This window comes from Aureobasidium namibiae (genome assembly GCF_000721765.1).
Source record: "Aureobasidium namibiae CBS 147.97 unplaced genomic scaffold scaffold_4, whole genome shotgun sequence".
In the NCBI taxonomy this organism is placed as follows: Eukaryota; Fungi; Ascomycota; class Dothideomycetes; order Dothideales; family Saccotheciaceae; genus Aureobasidium; species Aureobasidium namibiae.
The window spans coordinates 1254750-1274060 of record NW_013581205.1 but is presented as its reverse complement, the minus strand read 5'-3'; the positions used below and the strand labels follow the sequence as shown (position 1 = coordinate 1274060).

Genomic DNA, 19311 nt, shown 5'->3' with positions numbered 1-19311 from the left:
GTCAGACATCTCAGAGCAAGCTGTCCGTCGCAAGTTCAACATGACGCGAACAGGTACTTTGCGAGCCTACTATCTCGGCTGTGTAGTCTGTATGGGCGGCTTTTTGTTTGGCTACGACTCTGGAATCATTGGTACGACTGTTGGTCTCCTGTTCCTTAACCTTTGCTGAAGATGCTCTTCCCCAGGCGGAGTCCTAACTCTTGCATCCTTCGAAGATGACTTCGGCTATACCAAAAAAGAAGCAACACGCAACAGTTCTCTGTCGGTCGGCCTCCAACAACTCGGTGCTTTCCTCGCATGTTTTGCTATCTGGCCTGTCACGCATCGCTTCGGTCGCAAATGGGCTTTAGTACTGTGTTCGGCCATTTTCGTCATCGGAGCCATCATCCAAACTATCGACACTCACTCTTTCAGCGCTTTCCTGGCTGCTCGATTTGTTGCCGGCATCGGTCTAGGAGGCAGCAGTGTCGTTGTGCCCATGTTCTCGAGTGAGATGGCTCCAAAAGAACTGCGTGGTCAGATTGGCAGCTTCTATCAGCTCTTCTACACGCTTGGTAGGCAACTCATCGGCTGCGTCTCACACAACCATATCTGACAGTATCACAGGCATCTTCACCTCCTACTGGATCGACTACGGTGTAGGCAAGGACATTCCAACAAGCGAGGCCAAACAATGGCAAATCCCCATTGGCATCCAAATCCTCCCCGCCGCCCTTCTCGGCCTTGGAATGTTCACGCTCAAAGAATCGGTTCGCTGGCTGACCCTCAAAGGCCGCCACGCCGAAGCCTGGGAGTCTCTTCAATGGATTCGAGCCGATAGCGGACCCTCCACTCAACTCGAGATGGACGAAATCCGCTTGGGCGTGGAAACCGAATTGCGAGAAAAAGAAGGCTTCCAGCTCCGCGAACTCTACACCAAACCCGATAACCTCAAACGCACCATCACTGCCGCGGTAGTCTTTGTCGCTCAACAATCTACCGGAGCAACCGCCTTCGCAACCTACGGACCTCAATACTTCAAATTACTGGTGGGGAGCAAAGGTAACAACGACCTCCTGCTCACCGCAATCTTCGGCGCCATAAAAGTAGCCGCATGCCTCACCTTTGTCGTCTTTGTTGCCGAGCGTGTGAATCGCAAGATCGTGTTGACCCTTGGCGCCCTGGGGATGGCTGCCTGCCAGATCTGCACCGCTGCGATTGTGCGCTCGAAGCCTCCCCCTGGAGACGCAACTGTCACATCCTCTGGCATCGCCACCGTGGCGTTGATCTACCTGTTTGTTATGATATATAACTGGTCATGGGGTCCATTACCATGGCCTTACATCTCAGAGATTTTCCCTACAAGAATCAGAGAGCCTGGTATCGGTATAGCCGTATCCTCGCAATGGCTATTCAATTTCGTTTACTCAATCAGCACACCTTATATGATCAGAAACATGGGCTGGGGCACTTTCTTATTCTGGGGTATTGCGGATGTGGTGATTGCGGCAGGTGCTTGGTTGTTCTTGGATGAGACTAGAGGAAGAAGTTTGGAGGATATCACGCATACGACTGATGGAGTGAAGAGCTTCGGCGATGAGAGGGAGTATGGAGCTGGGCAAGGGGATGGTGGGAAGGGACCTGGTGTTGAGATTCGATAGGTCTTATTGATCATGAAGGCATCGGTGCAAGGGCTGGACAGACTGGACTAGGATATCCAGAGATCGTTCAGTGGACTCAAACGGAGACCTATTCATTTATGCATCCAGTGTTTTTGGAGGACAAAGGCCTGGTACAAATCCAGTCTGTCCGCTCCCACCACTGGAAGGCAAGAATACAAAATCTCTTCTTGTTTTTGCTTTCATGCGTTCAGTCGTTGTGCTGGCTTTACACGTCTGGTTGTCGATACTTTGACTAAAAAGGGGTCGCTGACGCGTCTATCAGACACAGTACATGCACCTCTTCTCCACCAAGCATATGCATCTCGTGGATAGCGGAAAGCCATACGGTAACCAAGTACTCACAACATAAAGCTTCTAGGGTAGATCGCAATGCTCTCCTGACAACACATTCCCTCAGTTATTTGAAATACTCAGCACTCGATTCACGAGCTCTGTTTTGTCAGGAAACAAAAACAGAGAGTTGACGATGTGTGTATCGAAGCGTCTTTCTCGTATTTGTTGAGCGCTTCATCTTCTCTGTTGTATACGACTGATCTTGATTCATATATGAATTGTCGAGATATCCTTCTGTCCGATAACCAGGCCATCGTTTCCTTACAGACCCATCTCTTCCACTTCACAAGCAACATTGATACCGAAAAAACGCACAAAGTCCAGACATTCCACCACTTCAACAAAGTACCTCTTGAATTACCGCGAACGACCGACTGTATCCCCACCCACAGCTACCCCGTTGACTCTCAGAGCTTTGAAGCTCTGTTTCGCAAGGATAATGCTCGTTTCTGCTTAATTGCTTCAGCCGTCATTTGCTCTTGCTGCTTTTGCTGTTTCACCATCAACAGTTGCTCTTGCATCTCCTTGCGCTGTTCCTCCCTCGCCAGCAACTCTCGAAGCATCAGCAAGCGCTTCATGTTCCGCTTTGACAGCGACTCTAACAGCAGTTGGTAGTCTTGCAACGCGGTGGGTTTCTTGTCTTGCATGTTGAGCGGTTGATACAGAGGTCGGTGCGGGAAGGGAAGTTTTCTAGCCCCTTTGGATGTATGGTGGAGCGTATGGTTGATGATTTGATGGGTTTGGAGGTTGAGGTGAGATGTAATATGCGTCGTGGACAGAGAAGGTAGTTCAGTTCGGTCGTGGAACCATCTAGTGGTCAGAGGCATGATCCACGCTTGGACCATGCCAGCCTGCATGCCGAGGTGGCACGACATGCATATCGGCGGCTGGAGAATGCGATGTATCATCTGGATAGAACGAAGCCCGTAAGTAATCTCCTCCGTGCGAGTATGAAGGATGCTCTTCCATCGGAACTTCGTATGCCGAGCGGACATGCGAGTACTGATGAAGCGACTCTTGTTGCAACGGAACTTGGATCGGAGTATACATTGCTTCTGATTGAGAATAGAAGATTCGGTAAGGCTCCAGATCGGTTAGCAAGGTATTCAAATCCATATCCCTAATGCCGGTCTTCAAGTTCCAGGCTTTTTTGTTAGCCGCCTTCACTGTAACACCAAGCTGTGCAGCTTCTTCATGCAACGCGCATAATTTGAGATGCAAGGAATTGAAGCTGTTTTGTAATTCGGTGTTCATGCAGCATATGTTGTGCACCAAGGTAGGCAGGCTTGTGGCATCATGTCCTTCGAGGTAAAAGGCATCAATTGAGATCTCAAGTTGTTGCAAGGTCTCGCCCAGGTTGATGAAATCCTGTAAGAGTTCTTGTTCCTGCCCGTACAGAGCTTGGCGACGATCGTCCGTGTCGCCGTGATCGCCGCCACTTTTCTCATCGCTTTGCAACTGTGACATTTCACCACCTTGGAGAGTCATGGAACTGGTTGCGGAGAAAGCGTCATCGCTGACTGTGGAGGGACACTCATTGCTGACCGTCTGCATTGTGTCGTTGGTATCAGCTTGGATGCTCAGTCGTCTCCTGGGCATCGAGCGTGGAATCGGAGGTAGTTCTGAGGGCGTCCACTGATCCCGATACATATTGGTCCGGCAGCAGTAGCCTGGTTCGACGGGTGTCGAGGGTCCCAAGACATAAGATTGTACACATCCAGGGGCATGGATGCCATATTCCTCAGCACCGTATGACATATGTGCGTCCGAGCTAACATCGCCATGCTCAGGCATCTGGTCAATGTATTCGTGCGAGTTGAGCGTTGTAGGAAGCCAAAGGCTATCGCCTCCAGTTTCGTCGTCACCGTTAACCAGAGAAGCCATAGCTGTGTTGTCAAGTGATAGTCCTGACATACCTATGTCCTCCAGCCAGTCAAATCCAGTCATGTTGAAGGAGAAGCTTTTGGTGAAACAGTTGGACAAAGATGTGACTTTATGAAAGTTGAGGAGGAGATTGATTGTTATGGCGAAGAAGTTTCAAAAGAGAACAGGTGTATTGTTTGGTCAGAATTGCGGGTTTCCCACGTGGTTGAGAGAATTAAGACGCCTTCTTCCCGCTAGGACTGGACGTCCACACAGGTTCGCGACATCAGGCCTGGGCAAGCTCAGGCACCACTCAATCTTTTAGTTGTTTGATGATGTCCAGTGAGATGTTGAGACCCTAGCATTGGATTGCAAAAAATTTTGCGACATCGGATCATGCAACGTTCTGCATCAATTCAGCGATATACTGCTCCACTTTCTTCGCAACCAGATCGTTGTGTTCTGTGCCGAGGTCAGAGCTTTTTCGTGCTGCAATCAAAGAGCAACTCACTTATACAGAAACCGTGAGGAGTGCCATGCATATCAATCTCCATAGTAGGTTTGTCTTCATCTCCCGACTGCCCTGTGGCAGCCCTGGCAGCAATGAGCTCATCTCGAGTCTCGTTGGCAACCCAATGGTCATCAGTGCCGAAGTAGAAGTAGAGTTTTGTCTTGTTGCTGCTCGAATTCTGTACTTTGGAAATGCCCCAGAGCTCATCGTCCCAAGCGTCTGCGGTTATGGTCTCCATCTCGTGACCCGCTAGGTACCTAGATCATGTTAGAGGTGAACATCGTGCAAATTCGGAGACTTGCAACACACAATGCTTGCCTGACACCACCCTGACTCTTGATGAAAGCGGTTGTGGGCTCTGCGGCCAGAGCAGGGAATCCAGTAACAAGACCAACGATTGCTTGTAGCACACCGAAAGGGACCCAGGAGAACAAGAGACGAACAACCACGCCTGCAATAGCGGCAAAGTACGGAATGGCAAAGAACAGCTGCGAGGACACTAATCAATGGATACGTCCAGTGGCAGACGGTGGTAGAAAACCACGTCTTTTTAACGGATGTGTTAGGACAGAGATGACATACACTGAACTTCTTGCCGCTCGGGCTCTTCGCAATGTGAGTGACTGTAGGAAACAAACAGATTCCACCAATGACCTTGGTATCATTGCTCAATTGCTGCGTTGTAGGACTTTGCTTTCGTCGTCTCAAGACCTCGAGTAGGATATATGAGCCAACCGAGTGGCCCATCAATATCACTTTCGTGGAAGACCCTTGCCTTGCATGGCTCTGAATTGTTCTTTCGAGCATCTGGCCTATATGCTCAATCTGTTGGTCCAGATCATATGGTCCTTCGGCTCCATCATTAGCTTGATGTTGACGGTTTTGGTCTTGAACACCAAATCCACGAAGGCTTGTTCCTGCAACTTTGATGTGAAGGTCTGAGTAGTTGGTACGAAGGCTATCGAAGCACAGTGTCAGAAACGTGCGATAGTATTCTATTAGGCCTGGATTGCCGGTGATGAAGAAGACCAGAAGTGGATCACGCGAAGAGCCCGTCGAGCCGACATGTGTGAGGTCGACCGAGTCTTGAATTGTCATTCTGAAGGGTTGCTGCACTAAGATCTTTTGACCAAGTTGAGTTGGTCGCAGCAAGTACGTTCATATGCGCAGAGCGTAGCGGCGGTGAGGAAGCCCCCTGTACTTGTCAATTGTCCGAAGCTAGTGATGGATCTAGTAATCGCTGATGGGAGTGTGCATTCTATCTCATCACTGCGAACAGTAAACAGAAGCGACGCAGTGAATCGTACAGAGGATGCAGATACTTCAGGCAGTCGCATTGGTTCATTGTTCTGCTATCGTCGTCAGGGCAAGACCAAAAGGGCGACGATACCTATCGTTGAGAGATCGCGATCGCAGCCGTCTTGTTCCGTTTTACGTGTGTTTCATCCGCCGCTCTTGACTGTTACCGCTCGAAGTAGAATTTGCGAGATGGCAGCTTCCTATTCGGCGTCGGCACAAGCTCCTTCCGAGGTGACTAGAGCGCTTTGAACAAGCAGATTCAAGCCACGGAAAACAAATGCCACAACGCGCCGAAGCAAAGATTCCCGCTCGCCATCTCGACGCACTCGCAACCCACGCCAGAGCGACACGCGCTGCACCACCACAAATCATCAACAAAGCACCACCACCCTCCACCGCCATCGCCAAAAATCACAATATTCACACGACCATCGAAATCGAACCTCTAATTTAGTACTGGACTCTTTTTGACTAATTATTTGCGTTGCGTTGACGCATCGCGCGAAGTTTGCCTCTACTCGCTGTTTTCCCCCCATCCCGCCTTTCGCGACACGCAAATTTTTCAGCGCTGGCAAGGACAGCTTTTCATTAATCGCAACGCCAAGCCTTTTTCTGACTGCATAAATTTTTCCATCCCATCACAACTTTGCATGAGAGTATGCAGAGCACTCGTGCCTCCGGTGCACGCTTCAGGCAGAGGAAACTCTCGACCAAGCATCCGCTACAGGTCGTCAAGGAGAATGAAATAGAGACCTTTGCCATCGATGAGGACCCTCAACGCCACATCCCTCATGTCGAGACCGGTGTCGAAAAGGCAGAAGAGACCGAACACCATCTCCAGGCTGTTATCTCGGCCGCTGCCGCCTCTTCGCTAGGTGCCAAAGTCAACCAAGTTTTTATCCCTACTCCAGAAACAAAGTCGAGTGGCATTCCCTATGATCAGTTATATCCACGACAATTTGCTGAACCTGCCACCTACATTCGCTTCAGTTCATCGGTCGAGGACTGTATCGGGCATCAGTACAATATTGACGAAGAGGATGACGTTTTCTTGCTGAACTTCAACTCTTCAAAGAAAGATGATGAGAAACTCTCGGAAGACATCTTCGAAGAATTGATGAGTTTCTTTGATCTCAAGTCCGACAAGAGTCATCCCTTCGCCAATATTTCCAACGCTCCGATCCTGACGTTCGAGGAAGCTGAGGGGTACTATGACGATCCAGAAGATGAAACAAACCTTTCAGTAGAGGCGCGAAAGTGGGCCAAGGAAGTGTATGAGCACTGGCATTCGAGAAGAGTGCAAAATGGCAATCGCTCTCTTCTGTCAAGTCTCAAGTTCGAAACTGGTGCCGATACTGACGACAACGACGCATATGTCTGTTTCAGACGCCGCGAAGTACGACAGGCTCGCAAGACCAGAGGTAGAGACGCTCAGGTGACTGAGAAGCTCAAGAAGCTGAGACGAGAGCTTGAAGATGCCAGGCAGCTTCTGATCTCTGTCAATCAGCGTGAGCGATTGATCAAGCAGAGGATAGAAACTGAACGTAGAGTGTTCGAACAGCGCAGTGAGTTGAAGAAGGTCAAGGTGCAGCAAGGGATCAAGGGTGAAAAGGGAGAAGACGAAGAACTCCTTGTTAACCAAAGAGTAAGTCATGATCTTCATACCTTTGTCGTGGTTCGCGCGCTGATGTTGAATAGCCCACGCCCAAGCCCAGACCAACAAAAGCCGATGGACAAAGACCCACGACATTGCGTCTCCCTGGCACGAGGACGGAAGCCGTTCGCGCAGCCCCAGAGAACGACCTTGTGCAGTTGTCAGACATCCAGGAGGAAGCAGCGGCGGCGATACAGCGATCAGTCGAAGAAAAGATTGGCCAGCATCGCAAGTGGAACAAAGATTGGGTCGACAATACTTGGGGACCAATCACACCACCAGCCGAGCCTTCATCAGCGTCTGGCTATCTGCCTCGCATCGAAGAGGTTCAGTTGCCGACACCTCCAGCTTCTTTGCGGTCGGAAACATCACAAGACCATGCCAAGGATGTCGAGATGAAAGATGCAGACCTACCTACACCGGTCAGTGCTGCGCAGGAACAAGCGCCTCGTACCATGTTCCGCTTTAACTCTCCGCCGCCTGAGCCAGGATATGAGAGACCCTCGTACAGACGGCGATTTGGTCGCAATGGGCGCTTGTTCATTGAACAACGCAAGCCGCGTATGTTTGTTCAGAGCAAAGGTGTGATTGGAGACTCTGACGACGAGAGTGATGGTGAGACGGTCGTGTATCCAATGGATTGTTACGACACGCTAGGCATCAGCTATCGGGCCAGCATCCTAGCGCCGCGCAGGCCAGTAGACCCGGCCGGCGACCACATGGCACAGCTGAGACGCGCAGGATCCAGCGGCGATGTGGCAATGACAGGCGGTGGGTCGACAGCGGGACATGGAACCAGTCATGGCCAGGGCGAAGGGGGCAGCTGATTTGAGCTTTTTTCTGGCGAAAACTTTTTGTGATACCACTTTTTTTTCTTCTCTTGACGGCCTTTGTATAGTAGATGAGAAACGTCAAGAATCGCTCGGTCTCAGAGACCTATTTTCCTCTCCAACCGGGGTCGAGTCCGAAGTCCGAAGTGGTGATTTCTTCGCTTGCGATAATTTGGTTATACAAGGCCGAGTCCTGGAGTGGGGGCAACGATGGCATGTGGAGATGCCGCGTTTGCCATCTTAGGAGCAAGATAGAAAAGATGAAGCCCACGAGAGGTGTGTCAAGGTTCCTTCCTTCCCTGGTATTCGTCGGTGGTGGTTGGAAGGGTGCGAATAAGGCGGCAAGCGGGGCGGTGGTAGTACAAGAAGAGGGGACGAGTCCAGGTGTTGAATAGAAGGTGTTACGAGCGAGTAGGGCAGAGGCTGACTGGGGAAGTATGCTCTCGTCAGGCGTCGAACAGGTGTGAAGAACTGGCGACAAGGAAGTCCATGACTGAGGCGGCTCTGTGTACTGACGGAAGCAGTAATCTTGTTTGGCGGACTGAAATGAGAAGGACCGAGCAAAGGACGTGGAGAAGGAGTGGAAGAGAAAATAGAGGCTGTAGGGGGGGACAGGACGACGACGAGGCAGCAATTGCAGGAAAAATGGCTGAAGTCGTTCTTTGCAGAGGTTGGTAGGAAATGCTATTGCAGGATAATATGGAAGAGCACAAGGCCAAGCCTAGGGCCATCGAGCGTTCGAGCTTTTCTTGGCGTCAAAGTCCCTTCTCCAAGTCCGTCTCTTAACACCGTCCGTCGTACCTGCCTCATACATTTTCAACATCCACCAAGATGGCTATCGCAATAGGTCTGGAAGGCTCTGCCAACAAGCTCGGTGTCGGTGTCATCCTTCACCCAACTTCCCAAGCCGACAGCCCCCAGACACAAAATGCTCCTTCGAAACATGACAGCCCTCCAGTTCAAATCTTGTCCAACCTGCGTCATACCTATGTCTCGCCTCCAGGCTCTGGTTTCTTGCCCAAGGATACAGCTGCTCACCATCGTCGCTGGGTCGTGCGTCTGGTCAAGCAGGCTATGAAGCAAGCCAAAATCTCAGTCGACGACATTGACTGCATCTGCTTTACCAAAGGCCCCGGTATGGGTGCCCCTCTCGGTGCCGTCGCTGTTGCTGCTCGCATGCTCTCCCTCCTCTGGAACAAGCCTCTTGTTGGCGTGAACCACTGTGTCGGCCATATTGAGATGGGCCGTGCCATCACCGGTGCCCAGAATCCTGTCGTCCTCTATGTCTCTGGCGGAAACACTCAGATCATTGCATACAGTGCTCAACGCTACCGTATCTTTGGCGAGGCTCTCGACATCGCTGTCGGCAATTGTCTTGACAGATTTGCTCGCGTTCTGGCTATCAGCAACGACCCTGCTCCTGGCTACAACATTGAACAAATGGCCAAGAAGGGCAAGGTTCTGGTCGAGCTCCCATACGCTGTCAAGGGCATGGACGTCAGTTTCTCAGGCATCCTCGCCCGTATTGAGGAGTTGGCAAAGAAGCTGGACGCTGGTCAGAACGCGAAGACTGAAGTGTGGAAGGATGAAGAGACGGGAGAGGATATTACTCGCGAAGATCTATGCTTCAGCTTACAGGAGACTGTTTTCGCCATGCTCGTCGAGATTACCGAACGCGCCATGGCTCATGTTGGTGCAAGTCAAGTTCTGATCGTTGGCGGTGTTGGCTGCAACGTGAGACTGCAGGACATGATGGGTATGATGGCCAGCGAGCGTGGAGGAAGTGTCTTTGCGACTGATGAACGCTTCTGCATCGACAATGGTATCATGATCGCCCACGCTGGTCTGCTCGCTTACCGTATGGGCCAGACTACAGACATCATGGACAGCAGTTGCACACAGAGGTTTAGAACTGATGAACCCTTGATCAATTGGAGAGACTAGGTCTCATGACCGAATCCCTCAACCGTCTGTATCTCCTCGATACTGTTCCCTCACTCTTTGGATCATCTCTATTGCAACTGCAATAGCAAAGTCCAGCTCGCGCAGACTCTTCAGTCATCATCAGAGTCCTCAGCCTTGATGAGCTTGGTTCTCTTGCGGATGAGAGATCTGCCCTCATCTTCGTCATCATCCGCGGCTTCGGCACTGTCGGCATTCTTGGTGCGCTTCTTGGAGGGAGTGGCTGCGGGAGCGCTCTTCTTGCCCTTAGGGGTGGCCTTGGGCTTGGCGGGAGTGTCTGCGTTGTTGCCGGTCAGCCGTGGCTCATAGTGCTTTGGATCATACAAACTCACTGGGTGCAGTGGGGAGAGCGTTACCATCGACGTCGGTGAAAAGCTTCTTCTTGATGACACCTAAAGTGGAGCAACAGTTAGCACAATCTGTACAAAAGGCGACGCAGAACAGTCCATAACCTATCCCAGGTGTTGGCGGTGGTCTTCATGGTGTTAAAGCCGGCAGCCACCATGAGTTTTCCCATGTCAATCTGGTCTTATTAGCTCAGTGCCTGAGGGAACATGTGTTGACGACTCACCTCGGGAGGACCGGACTTAAGACAGCGCCAGGCGGCCTTCAAGACCATCTCCTCCTTTTCGGTGAAGACAGGGCCCTTCTTGTCACCCTTGGTGGTAGACTCGCCCTTGTCAGAATCGTTGTCGGACATTGTTAGTGTGTTGAAAGTCAGACGGGATGAGTGGCTCGCGGCGGTGTGTGATGGAAGAGGAAGGGGAAGATCAAGAGGAAAGCTTTGCGATCTTGTTGGGCTTGATGGGCCAACCTTCACCTCTGTTGTGCCCGACAACACGGCCCGCCTTAGTTTCGATCTCTACGGATGTTTCTGTTGACACCGTCCAACGGACTTCCTTCTTTGGCCGCGGTCCATCAGCCCGATTTGCCTTAATCGCCTCCCTTTTCCTCTTCCCATACCTGTTTCCAAATCGAAACAAGCACTCGAAATCCAGAGCTCCCTCATATCTGTCTCATACATATTTGTGGATGATCGTTACGTCCATCAGTGGGAATTCTCGACCTCGATCTTTGGTTGCCCTTCGTATCCCGCAGCGAATTGTTTTTCTCGCAGTTGAGAGCTGCTTTGAGATACGATCGCGAATAGAGTGAACCGTTCCTACCTGAAGAACGTTGACCTTGACGTCGATCTTCTCCGTCAAAACAGTAACTACTGAGCAGCTGCCGCGGCCTTCAGTCAGTCCATAACTCCAGGTCGACGTGCACATATATATTCCTCCTCACCTTGTCCCTCTATCTCCTCTCTCTCCTCTTTCTCCTCTCTCGCACGTCACTCTCCAGTTCGAGTCATCCGACTAGGACTACCTTCCTCTTCACAACACACTTCTGGACTACATCATTCACAGTCCACCTTGATCACAGCATCTTACTTCAACATCCCTCTCTTACCTCGTATGCCCTCCACTTCCTCCTTGACCAACACTATCAACATTGACAGATCTTTGTATCAGAACTGATATGCGTGCAACACGCCTCCAGACCAAGAAGCGCGCCTCGATACGCAAACAGATCACCAACAACATCATGAGCAAGGGCAAGAGCGAGGAAGCTGCCGATCCGACTACCGCGATGGCGGGCAGTCCTACTGAAGATCTTCTCGCAGAACATGCTCCTGCTGGAGTGTTTCCCCTGCTCGATCTGCCTGGCGAAGTACTAAACATGATTATCAAGCACGCAGTTGCCGCGCCCGACAAGGAAATCATCATGCTCGAGAACGCCGCAACTCCTGCCCTCGCCCGTGTCAGCAGATATCTGCGCAAGAGCGTACTTCCTATCTACCTTGCCATCAACACATTCCGCGTCTTCACTGAAGAAGCTCCCATTGCCCAGAATCATCAGACTATGGAAGCCAAGTTCAAGATCCAGAACCAGGTCATGGAATGGTTGAAGCCGCTTGGCCACATGACACCCCTCTTCAAGAGCTTGATCATCCACTTTGGGGTGGAGGACGATGCTCAGCTCGTCCTGGAGTACTCGAGCGAGGAAAATGGCATCACAGTCAAACACGAGACCACATGCCGCTACTGCTACAAACTCGGCGAGCGCCTCCCCATCCTCCCTCGCGCTATTCTCGACAGCATGCCCCCTAACCTCAACCTTCGCCACCACATCGAGCAAGCCGAAGAGCGCAATACCATCATCGGCGACGAACATGCTCAGTCCATTGCAGACATCGAAGCCGATGTCTACAGCAAGCGTACCGGTATCAAGAGACACACCTTGGCTCTCAGTATGGCCAACATCATGGGCATTGAGCGTGTCATCAACCAGGGCCAGATGGTCTTCGCCATGGCTGTTCACACCATCAACATGAAGCGCCTCAAGGACACACCCAACATTATCAAGCACAAGGATGTGGAGTACATTCTCCGCAAAGACACAAGCATTTGAGAAATGGAGAATGCGGAAGAAAGACGAACTGAGAGTCAGATATCGACTGGGGCAGTGAGGCAGAGCTTTTGGTTTTCTTGCAATGCGTTGAGCTTCTTTTCGGAGGAAACGGTTATCGAAGGGGGCTTGGTCATGCAGACGAAGGACACTTTCTGACAGGTTTCTTCTGGGACTCTATCTTGCGATCACAATCTCGGAGCTTGGCTCTCCATTCTTGTATACTATCACGCGAAGGAAATCCAACACTGCATTTTCCATGATTACCAGATTCGTCCACGAGGATACGTCGAGAATCACAGGTAGTAAATCGCGCTCTCTAGAAGCAACAAAATTATAGACTCTCGAACCACATCAACGACTAATTGTATACTCCGTCGATGTGAGATGGAGCTAGAGTCTCCAGAAAATAAGAGACCAGGGTGACTGAGCAAGCCAAGGCCGAAGCTCGCCAGCAACTACGTCAACTTCGCGATCAACAAAACTTCCCAGTCGCAACCACGCGCTTTCTTCTTCACACACCACCCGTCGCACAACACCATGACATCTCTCTCCTTCTCCCTCGGCGGCTCTTCTTCGAAACCCTCTTCACGACCCTCACCCCCACCCACAAAAAGAGCAAACGGCACCAAACGCGACCATGCCGCTCTCCTCGACGACGCCAGCGACGACGAAGACACCACTCACAGCAAACGACAAACAATCACTCACTTCGACACAGCAGTCGGCGGCGCCATAAACGCCAAAGCCCCCAAAAAGGAAGAAAAGGCTCCATTGGTGATTTCGGCGCTCGCGAATCGAGATTGGAGGGAAGCGAGTAAACGGCAACGAGCGCAGAAATATGGCATTACTGCTGAACAGATGGATGCGACGAGTGCAGCGCAGATTGCGCAGGGAAGTGCGCAAGGAGCAGATAAAGTGGTTAAAGAGACGGAGGCTGTCAAGTATGGATTAAATGTCTTTGCGCCTAGCTCTGCTGTGCCAGAAGAAATTGTGGAAGAAGAGCAAGAGGAGGAAACACCACAACAGAAGACTGCAGAGCAACTCGCCATTGATGCTCTGACTGGTGCGGCACCAACATCAACACTCACGATTCCTTCCGCACAAGTCACGGAAGAAGACGCCTTTGCATCGTCCTTCCACTCTGCACCTCCCGCTCCTTCGTTATCAGACTACACCGCCGTCCCTGTAGAAGAATACGGCGCCGCCATGCTACGAGGCATGGGCTGGAAGGGCCCCTCCACGACTCCCTCCGCTCCAACGAAAAACGGCAAGAAGGCCCTTCCACCAGCGAAACGACCTGCATTGCTGGGTATCGGCGCAGACCCCAACGCAGCCCAACAATCCGAGGAACTAGGAGCCTGGGGCAAAGCCTCATCTCGCAGAGGCAAAGAACCAACAATGTTCATTCCAGTCTCTATGAAGAACAAACGTACTGGCGAAACTTTGACCGAAGAGGAACTCAAGAACAAAATACGCAGAGATAAGGAAGAGGCGGAAAACCAGCGTTTCGTGGTCAACGATTTGGAAATCAGAGATAAGAAGAGCACTAGCAGGAGAGATGACGGCGGCTCAAGGAGAAGAGACGATTATTCTGATGATGGTGAGGACAGGAGACGAAGGAGAGACAAGGAAAAAGACAGAAATTACGACCGCCACGACAGATCGAAAGACCATCGCGATCGCAGAGACAAAAGAGATCGTTCCCGCGACCATCGAGACAGCAAAAGAGATACTTCTCGCGATCGGTACGAGAAGAAGTCTTCATCGCATAGAAGAGAACGCTCCAAGTCCCGGGATCGCGATCACGAGAGAAGGGATAGAGACAGAGATTATGAGAGAAAAGACAGAGATAAAGATTATGAGAGAAGAGACAGAGATAAAGATTATGAGAGAAGAGACAGAGATAAAGATCACGAACGAAGAGACAGAGACAGAAGGGATCGATATGACGATGGTTACAAGTCTTCGAGTCGTAGGGATAGAAGTAGAGATGGAGGATATCGGTCTTCGCGTCGATAGGTACAAGGATAATATATATACAAAGATCTTTCTGATTGACGAGGAGAAATGATATCGAAACTTGTATCCTCACACTTTTGTTGCTTTCTTGCTATTTTGTGTTTGGAAAGATTATTGCTTCTCGTATGCAAGGATGTTGTGTGAACTGGTTATAGAAATGCGCGGTATCTCTAGTAGACAAGAAGGCTCCATCAAGCGCCCCTGAATCATCGTTTCTCCATGGACTTGATTTCCATATACAAAACACTGTGCATTTTCATAGCTTCGATCTCAGCTACTCGCAGCCGTAAGGCACAAGTCACGGTAGGTGACCCCTTTATCCTTCCCTCCCTCCTCTCCTCCCCTCGTCAACAAATCCGATGAGTTTTGCTTTCATCCGGTCTGATGCCAAAAGTGCTTTTTTCGGCTTCTGCCTCGACTTTTCTCTGGGATCCAGAAGTGCTTTGCTGTTGATTGATTTCTCATGCTCTTTCGCAGGGTCTCATACGGAGTCTACTGCTTTGAGAATGCATAGTTGGTCTCGTACGACAGTCACGTCCCGCAGAGAGTCGTGGTTTCCCGGGCTCTCCTTAGACACAGCTGCCATCTTGGAAACTACTGTGCATTTCTATAGCTCTTTTGAACATGACATATTCTTATACATGGATAGTATCTAAAATCACTGAGTCACAGCAGAAAGGCATGTTTCAGTGAAATCGGTTTGCGAGAGAAAGTGATTCAGATGTCGAGATCTATCTAAACTCCTTTGATCACTCTCCCTTTCCCTCTTCCTTACTTCTGGCCCTTTGATTTCTCCTCCTCCCTCCTCTCTCACTTCATCTCATCCTGCCTCTGTTTCCAAACATCATAATCCATCCCATCCCTATACGCCCCTGAATACTGCTTTTCAATCATCTCCTCTGAGATCGGCAAGTCGTACAGAGGTATCTCGTAGATTTCAGGCGGGTGGTCGAAGATCTCGGGGGCTTCGGTGACGTTCTCTCCGATGGTCGTGTCCAGCTAGGCGTGTAGATTGTGCCAGGTGGCAGATGCTTCTTGCTCGGTGATGGTGTCGCGGTCTGGGCGGTGGAGGTCGGCGAGGAGGGCGGTGTAGTCGAGGGGCACAGGGTAGGAGGAGAGAGTAGAGGAGGCGGAGGAGGCGGAGGAGGCGGAGGAAGCAGAAGAGGCAGAGGAAGCAGATGAGGTAGAGGAAGCAGCAGAGGAAGCAACTCCTGAAACAACCCCAGTATTTTGGGCCCGGGGACCCGATTCTTGCTCCTCCTCCTCCTCCTCCTCCTCCTCCTGCTGCCGTTCAGACCTCTGTTCCTCTATCTCCTGATTGATCTCAGCCCAGTCATGCTCTTCCCCCTCTTGCCCTCTCTGCCCCTGATCTCTCAGCGACACTGCCCGCTCTTGCGGCTCCTGAACCCACCACCAAAACTCCCACAAGCAATCCTCACTAACCCCCTGTCTCTGGCCCGCCCACCCCAAGAACCAAGCAAGCAACTCCCTCTTCTCCCTAAGCTCCATCTCTGCTGCTTCCACCGCTGCTGCAAAGTTACCGTGGTGGTACTTCATCTTTGCAATCTCCAGCGCGGTTGCAGCGCGAGAGTTGGCGGCGGCGAAGGAAAGCAGATGGGCGGTTACGCCATAGCACCATTCTTGGTACTTGGATGTGGCGGTGTTGGAGAAGGCGCGGGCGGAGAGAATATTGGCGTTCAGGAGGTTGAAGATGCGGGAGTAGATGGCGTTGAAGGAGGAGGAGGAGGGGGCTTGTTGCTGAGGAGCAGCAGAGGGTTGGTCAGGGAAGAGGGAAATGGAGCAGAGAGAAAAGGCAGAAGTGGCACTTTGGGAGGGGACGAGGATGAAGTCTTGGTGGGAACCCATTGTTGTTGTTGATGTCGTGATGGTCTCAATGGAAATTGATGGATTTGTGATGTCCTTTGTGATAAAGTATGCTGATGATACTTTGCTGATGTTGTTGTGAGATGAAGTCCAATATGACTTTGTGATGCTGGATAGCTTGTGTTGACGAGATTTCTTCTGTTGCGGATATCTCAAAGTTGGAGTAAAGCAGGTAAGGTACGTTTCAGGAGACTTGAAAAGTAGAGAGTGGTATGTGAAGCTAGTGCGTTGGATGCTGTGTTTCTGGATTCGTCTGCGATTCGGAGAACGAAGGAGAAAAGAGGAGAGCGAGGACGTTCGCTGTTTTGTATCTACCAGTATGACTCTTCTGTTGCGAAACTCATGAGAAACAGAATGGGAATGAATCTATCGTGACTCTTTCTGAGGTAGTTTGCGCGTGGTCGGTGACAGTCCGCGGTGGACTCGGCTGCGGATCACTCGCAGCCAATAGATTGGGTGTTAGGGAAGGGTTCAGTACACCGCCATCACTTTGGAGCTCGACGACATTGCGAAGGGAGTCGGGACAATGTCGAAGTGACGGTATGCTATAGCTTCCAGTACAACACATAATCGTCGACTCGAGTTCGCGAGGTACGGCGAGGTCCATACCGTGCTAAAACATGACCTGATGGTTTCCTGATCCGAAAATACGCCGCCAGCAGACATCGAGCGCATGAACAAGGAGTCAGATATTATTTCGGCGTACGACGACTCTCGCTAGACTAGATTCGGGGTGGCCGTGTTTGCGAGAACCTGGGACAAGGGCATGCCATGGGCATAGTCGTCTGGGACAAGCAATTTTAGTCCAACGTCGCGAGCGACATTGCGTGGATATCGAAATGCGGACCGGCGAGACCCGACGACGAGCAGTGGACGCAAAAAGAAACACCATGGGCAGGAGTCGAACCTGCGACCTCCCGATCGATGAGAGAATTAGAGACTTAGGTAAGCGAGCGTAGGAATTTAGGTCGGGATCGGGTGTGCTGACCACTGCACCACCATGGTCGGATGTGACATGATCAAACCAGTATATAAGGGTTGACAGAAGAGAGAAGCATTGGGTACGAGTGATCTCGGGTTGGCACTTGTGTACCTGAGGCGGCAGATCTGCGGGAAGCTTCGTCCATGTGTTGTACGTCCGCCATCCAGACAGGACAGCATTGGCTAGGTCCGAAAGGCATTTCTAGTGATGTGGTAATTTTTATCGTGCTTCTGACCGCAGTGTTCTCATCATGAACATCGTTAACAGTGTAAAACATGACGACGACCTTGTTGATATAGGATAGTGACCGAGTAGATCATGAGGTTCACACGTGCTCGCCGCTCTCCACCTGAGGTTCGATTAGTCGAGCTACCAGAGATGTTCAGAGTTGCGGAGCCTTTGTTGCGAAGAGCAACCGTGATAGAAAGTGGAAACTGTCATCGGTACAACCCGCTACTTTCGTCCCTGGTATCATCGGAGAATAGATTAGGATGTCTTGGATTGGAAGTGGGCTGTATTGAGGTCAAGATGTCTGAACGGTAAAGAAACAATCTGCACGCGAGACTGGAATCACTAGGCAGATCTGGGCACGGGTCAACGAGCAATGACAGCTGGGACAAGATGGGAGAGATAAAAGAATAATGGAATACAAACGCCTGGTTGACGTAACCTATTTCTATGGGGTATAATCCTGACCGTAGCGCCCACAAGATGGATAAAAGTGAAGGTATGAGAGATTGCGAGTAGAGGTTCAGTACTGAGGCGGGACGAAGGAGCTCTTGCTCGTTCGCTCATCGTAGACGTGGAAGCCGAATTCGGCAGCATTAGGAGGCGTGTATACTGCTCGAGATTAGCACATCAAATGCAAGACACGTGGCGAGGACCACTAACGATGCAGCGACATGGCCGGCTGTGTAGGGTTGGGGTTGAAGACGCGGTGAAGGCCGATCTGGTCGGAGATGTAGGTAACCTCGTCAGGATGGTAGACGGTTTCTTTCTTGACTTGCAGCGGATGGACAGAAGTGTCCCCAGATTCAGGCTTCTCGTAGATGGTCTCAGTCAGGTTGCCTTTGAGAATCTTCATGATACAGTGGGCATCGGCGTGATCGTGAATCAGACTGCCTTTGCCGGGGTTCCAGACGATAAGTATCAAGTTTGCTTTGCCGTTGACATTATCGACAATATTCCGTGTGTATCCTCTACTCTTATCTGCGCGAGCATAACGCTCCCAGTGCTTTAGGTTGGATGTGTATTTGGCCATGATGGCTTTGATATGGTCGGGGTCGACATGGGCCGAGTCGATGCCGGAAGATGGACCTAAGTACTGGCGGATCTCTTGCACGAGCTGACCGAAAGGGTCATCGGATACGGCGGCTTTGCAAGTGGCACAACAGTGCAGGTGAGGCTGGGTGGTGATATTGACCATGGAGGAGAGGGGAGTTGCAACAGACATGATGGAGTCGTGAAGCCAGACTGTGCTGCTGATATATCTAGACGGTCTTTAAATTATTTGTTGAAAGCAGTAATATGACTGAACGAGAAGCAAAAGGGAAGAAAGTGGTCATGGCATGTCTAGACGTGATATTTGTACTGATGGTTGCTCAAGCGAGAAGTCGGCGATATTTGACGCAATCACGCAAGTCAAGGGCTCATGTTTGAGAATGTCGCCGGCCTTTGACCGCGTGTGGGTGGGCTGACTCTTGTTTGACCGTTCAGATGAGCCATATCTCATAGAAATTAGCGCAGTCGGTCCATGATTGAAGAAAGACTCGAGAGTTTTGAGAGAATTATCGCGTGTCACCAAGAGGTTGTGAGGTTGATAAGGTCTTCAGGTGGTGTGGGTGCACCTACTCGGCCCT

General features: G+C 50.9%; 10 protein-coding genes across 10 annotated transcripts; 5 read left to right on the top strand and 5 right to left on the bottom strand.

The window, feature by feature from the left end:
- Positions 1-40: 40 nt before the first annotated feature.
- Positions 41-1640, top strand: M436DRAFT_41410 (general substrate transporter; the record flags this gene model as incomplete). Its single annotated transcript, XM_013574064.1, has 3 exons — positions 41-131; positions 186-554; positions 607-1640. 3 exons carry the CDS (start codon positions 41-43, stop codon positions 1638-1640), a joined length of 1494 nt encoding a protein of 497 aa, XP_013429518.1.
- A 1164-nt stretch (positions 1641-2804) lies between these two features.
- M436DRAFT_80087 (uncharacterized protein) lies at positions 2805-3941 on the bottom strand (the record flags this gene model as incomplete). Its single annotated transcript, XM_013574447.1, has 1 exon — positions 2805-3941. The coding sequence occupies one exon, from the start codon at positions 3939-3941 to the stop codon at positions 2805-2807; it is 1137 nt and encodes a 378-aa protein (XP_013429901.1).
- A 310-nt stretch (positions 3942-4251) lies between these two features.
- M436DRAFT_71151 (uncharacterized protein) lies at positions 4252-6069 on the bottom strand (the record flags this gene model as incomplete). The annotated part of the gene is made up of 5 exons (XM_013574358.1): positions 4252-4319; positions 4369-4625; positions 4678-4856; positions 4951-5453; positions 6057-6069. 5 exons carry the CDS (start codon positions 6067-6069, stop codon positions 4252-4254), a joined length of 1020 nt encoding a protein of 339 aa, XP_013429812.1.
- A 259-nt stretch (positions 6070-6328) lies between these two features.
- On the top strand, positions 6329-8001 carry M436DRAFT_9624 (uncharacterized protein; the record flags this gene model as incomplete). Its single annotated transcript, XM_013573914.1, has 2 exons — positions 6329-7312; positions 7366-8001. Coding segments are annotated over 2 exons (1620 nt in total), but the record flags the coding sequence as incomplete, so codon positions are not given.
- Positions 8002-8982: 981 nt separating this feature from the next.
- M436DRAFT_41385 (putative tRNA threonylcarbamoyladenosine biosynthesis protein KAE1) lies at positions 8983-10095 on the top strand (the record flags this gene model as incomplete). Its single annotated transcript, XM_013574061.1, has 1 exon — positions 8983-10095. One exon carries the CDS (start codon positions 8983-8985, stop codon positions 10093-10095), a length of 1113 nt encoding a protein of 370 aa, XP_013429515.1.
- Positions 10096-10205: 110 nt separating this feature from the next.
- M436DRAFT_41895 (uncharacterized protein) lies at positions 10206-10813 on the bottom strand (the record flags this gene model as incomplete). Its single annotated transcript, XM_013574153.1, has 4 exons — positions 10206-10390; positions 10446-10494; positions 10556-10636; positions 10685-10813. 4 exons carry the CDS (start codon positions 10811-10813, stop codon positions 10206-10208), a joined length of 444 nt encoding a protein of 147 aa, XP_013429607.1.
- A 794-nt stretch (positions 10814-11607) lies between these two features.
- On the top strand, positions 11608-12567 carry M436DRAFT_41879 (uncharacterized protein; the record flags this gene model as incomplete). Its single annotated transcript, XM_013574151.1, has 1 exon — positions 11608-12567. A coding segment is annotated over one exon (960 nt), but the record flags the coding sequence as incomplete, so codon positions are not given.
- Positions 12568-13104: 537 nt separating this feature from the next.
- M436DRAFT_41015 (uncharacterized protein) lies at positions 13105-14586 on the top strand (the record flags this gene model as incomplete). Its single annotated transcript, XM_013573994.1, has 2 exons — positions 13105-14354; positions 14442-14586. The coding sequence occupies 2 exons, from the start codon at positions 13105-13107 to the stop codon at positions 14584-14586; spliced, it is 1395 nt and encodes a 464-aa protein (XP_013429448.1).
- A 999-nt stretch (positions 14587-15585) lies between these two features.
- Positions 15586-16452, bottom strand: M436DRAFT_80080 (uncharacterized protein; the record flags this gene model as incomplete). Its single annotated transcript, XM_013574446.1, has 1 exon — positions 15586-16452. One exon carries the CDS (start codon positions 16450-16452, stop codon positions 15586-15588), a length of 867 nt encoding a protein of 288 aa, XP_013429900.1.
- A 1751-nt stretch (positions 16453-18203) lies between these two features.
- On the bottom strand, positions 18204-18878 carry M436DRAFT_41573 (cysteine dioxygenase type I; the record flags this gene model as incomplete). Its single annotated transcript, XM_013574088.1, has 2 exons — positions 18204-18292; positions 18344-18878. 2 exons carry the CDS (start codon positions 18876-18878, stop codon positions 18204-18206), a joined length of 624 nt encoding a protein of 207 aa, XP_013429542.1.
- Between the last annotated feature and the right edge of the window lie 433 nt (positions 18879-19311).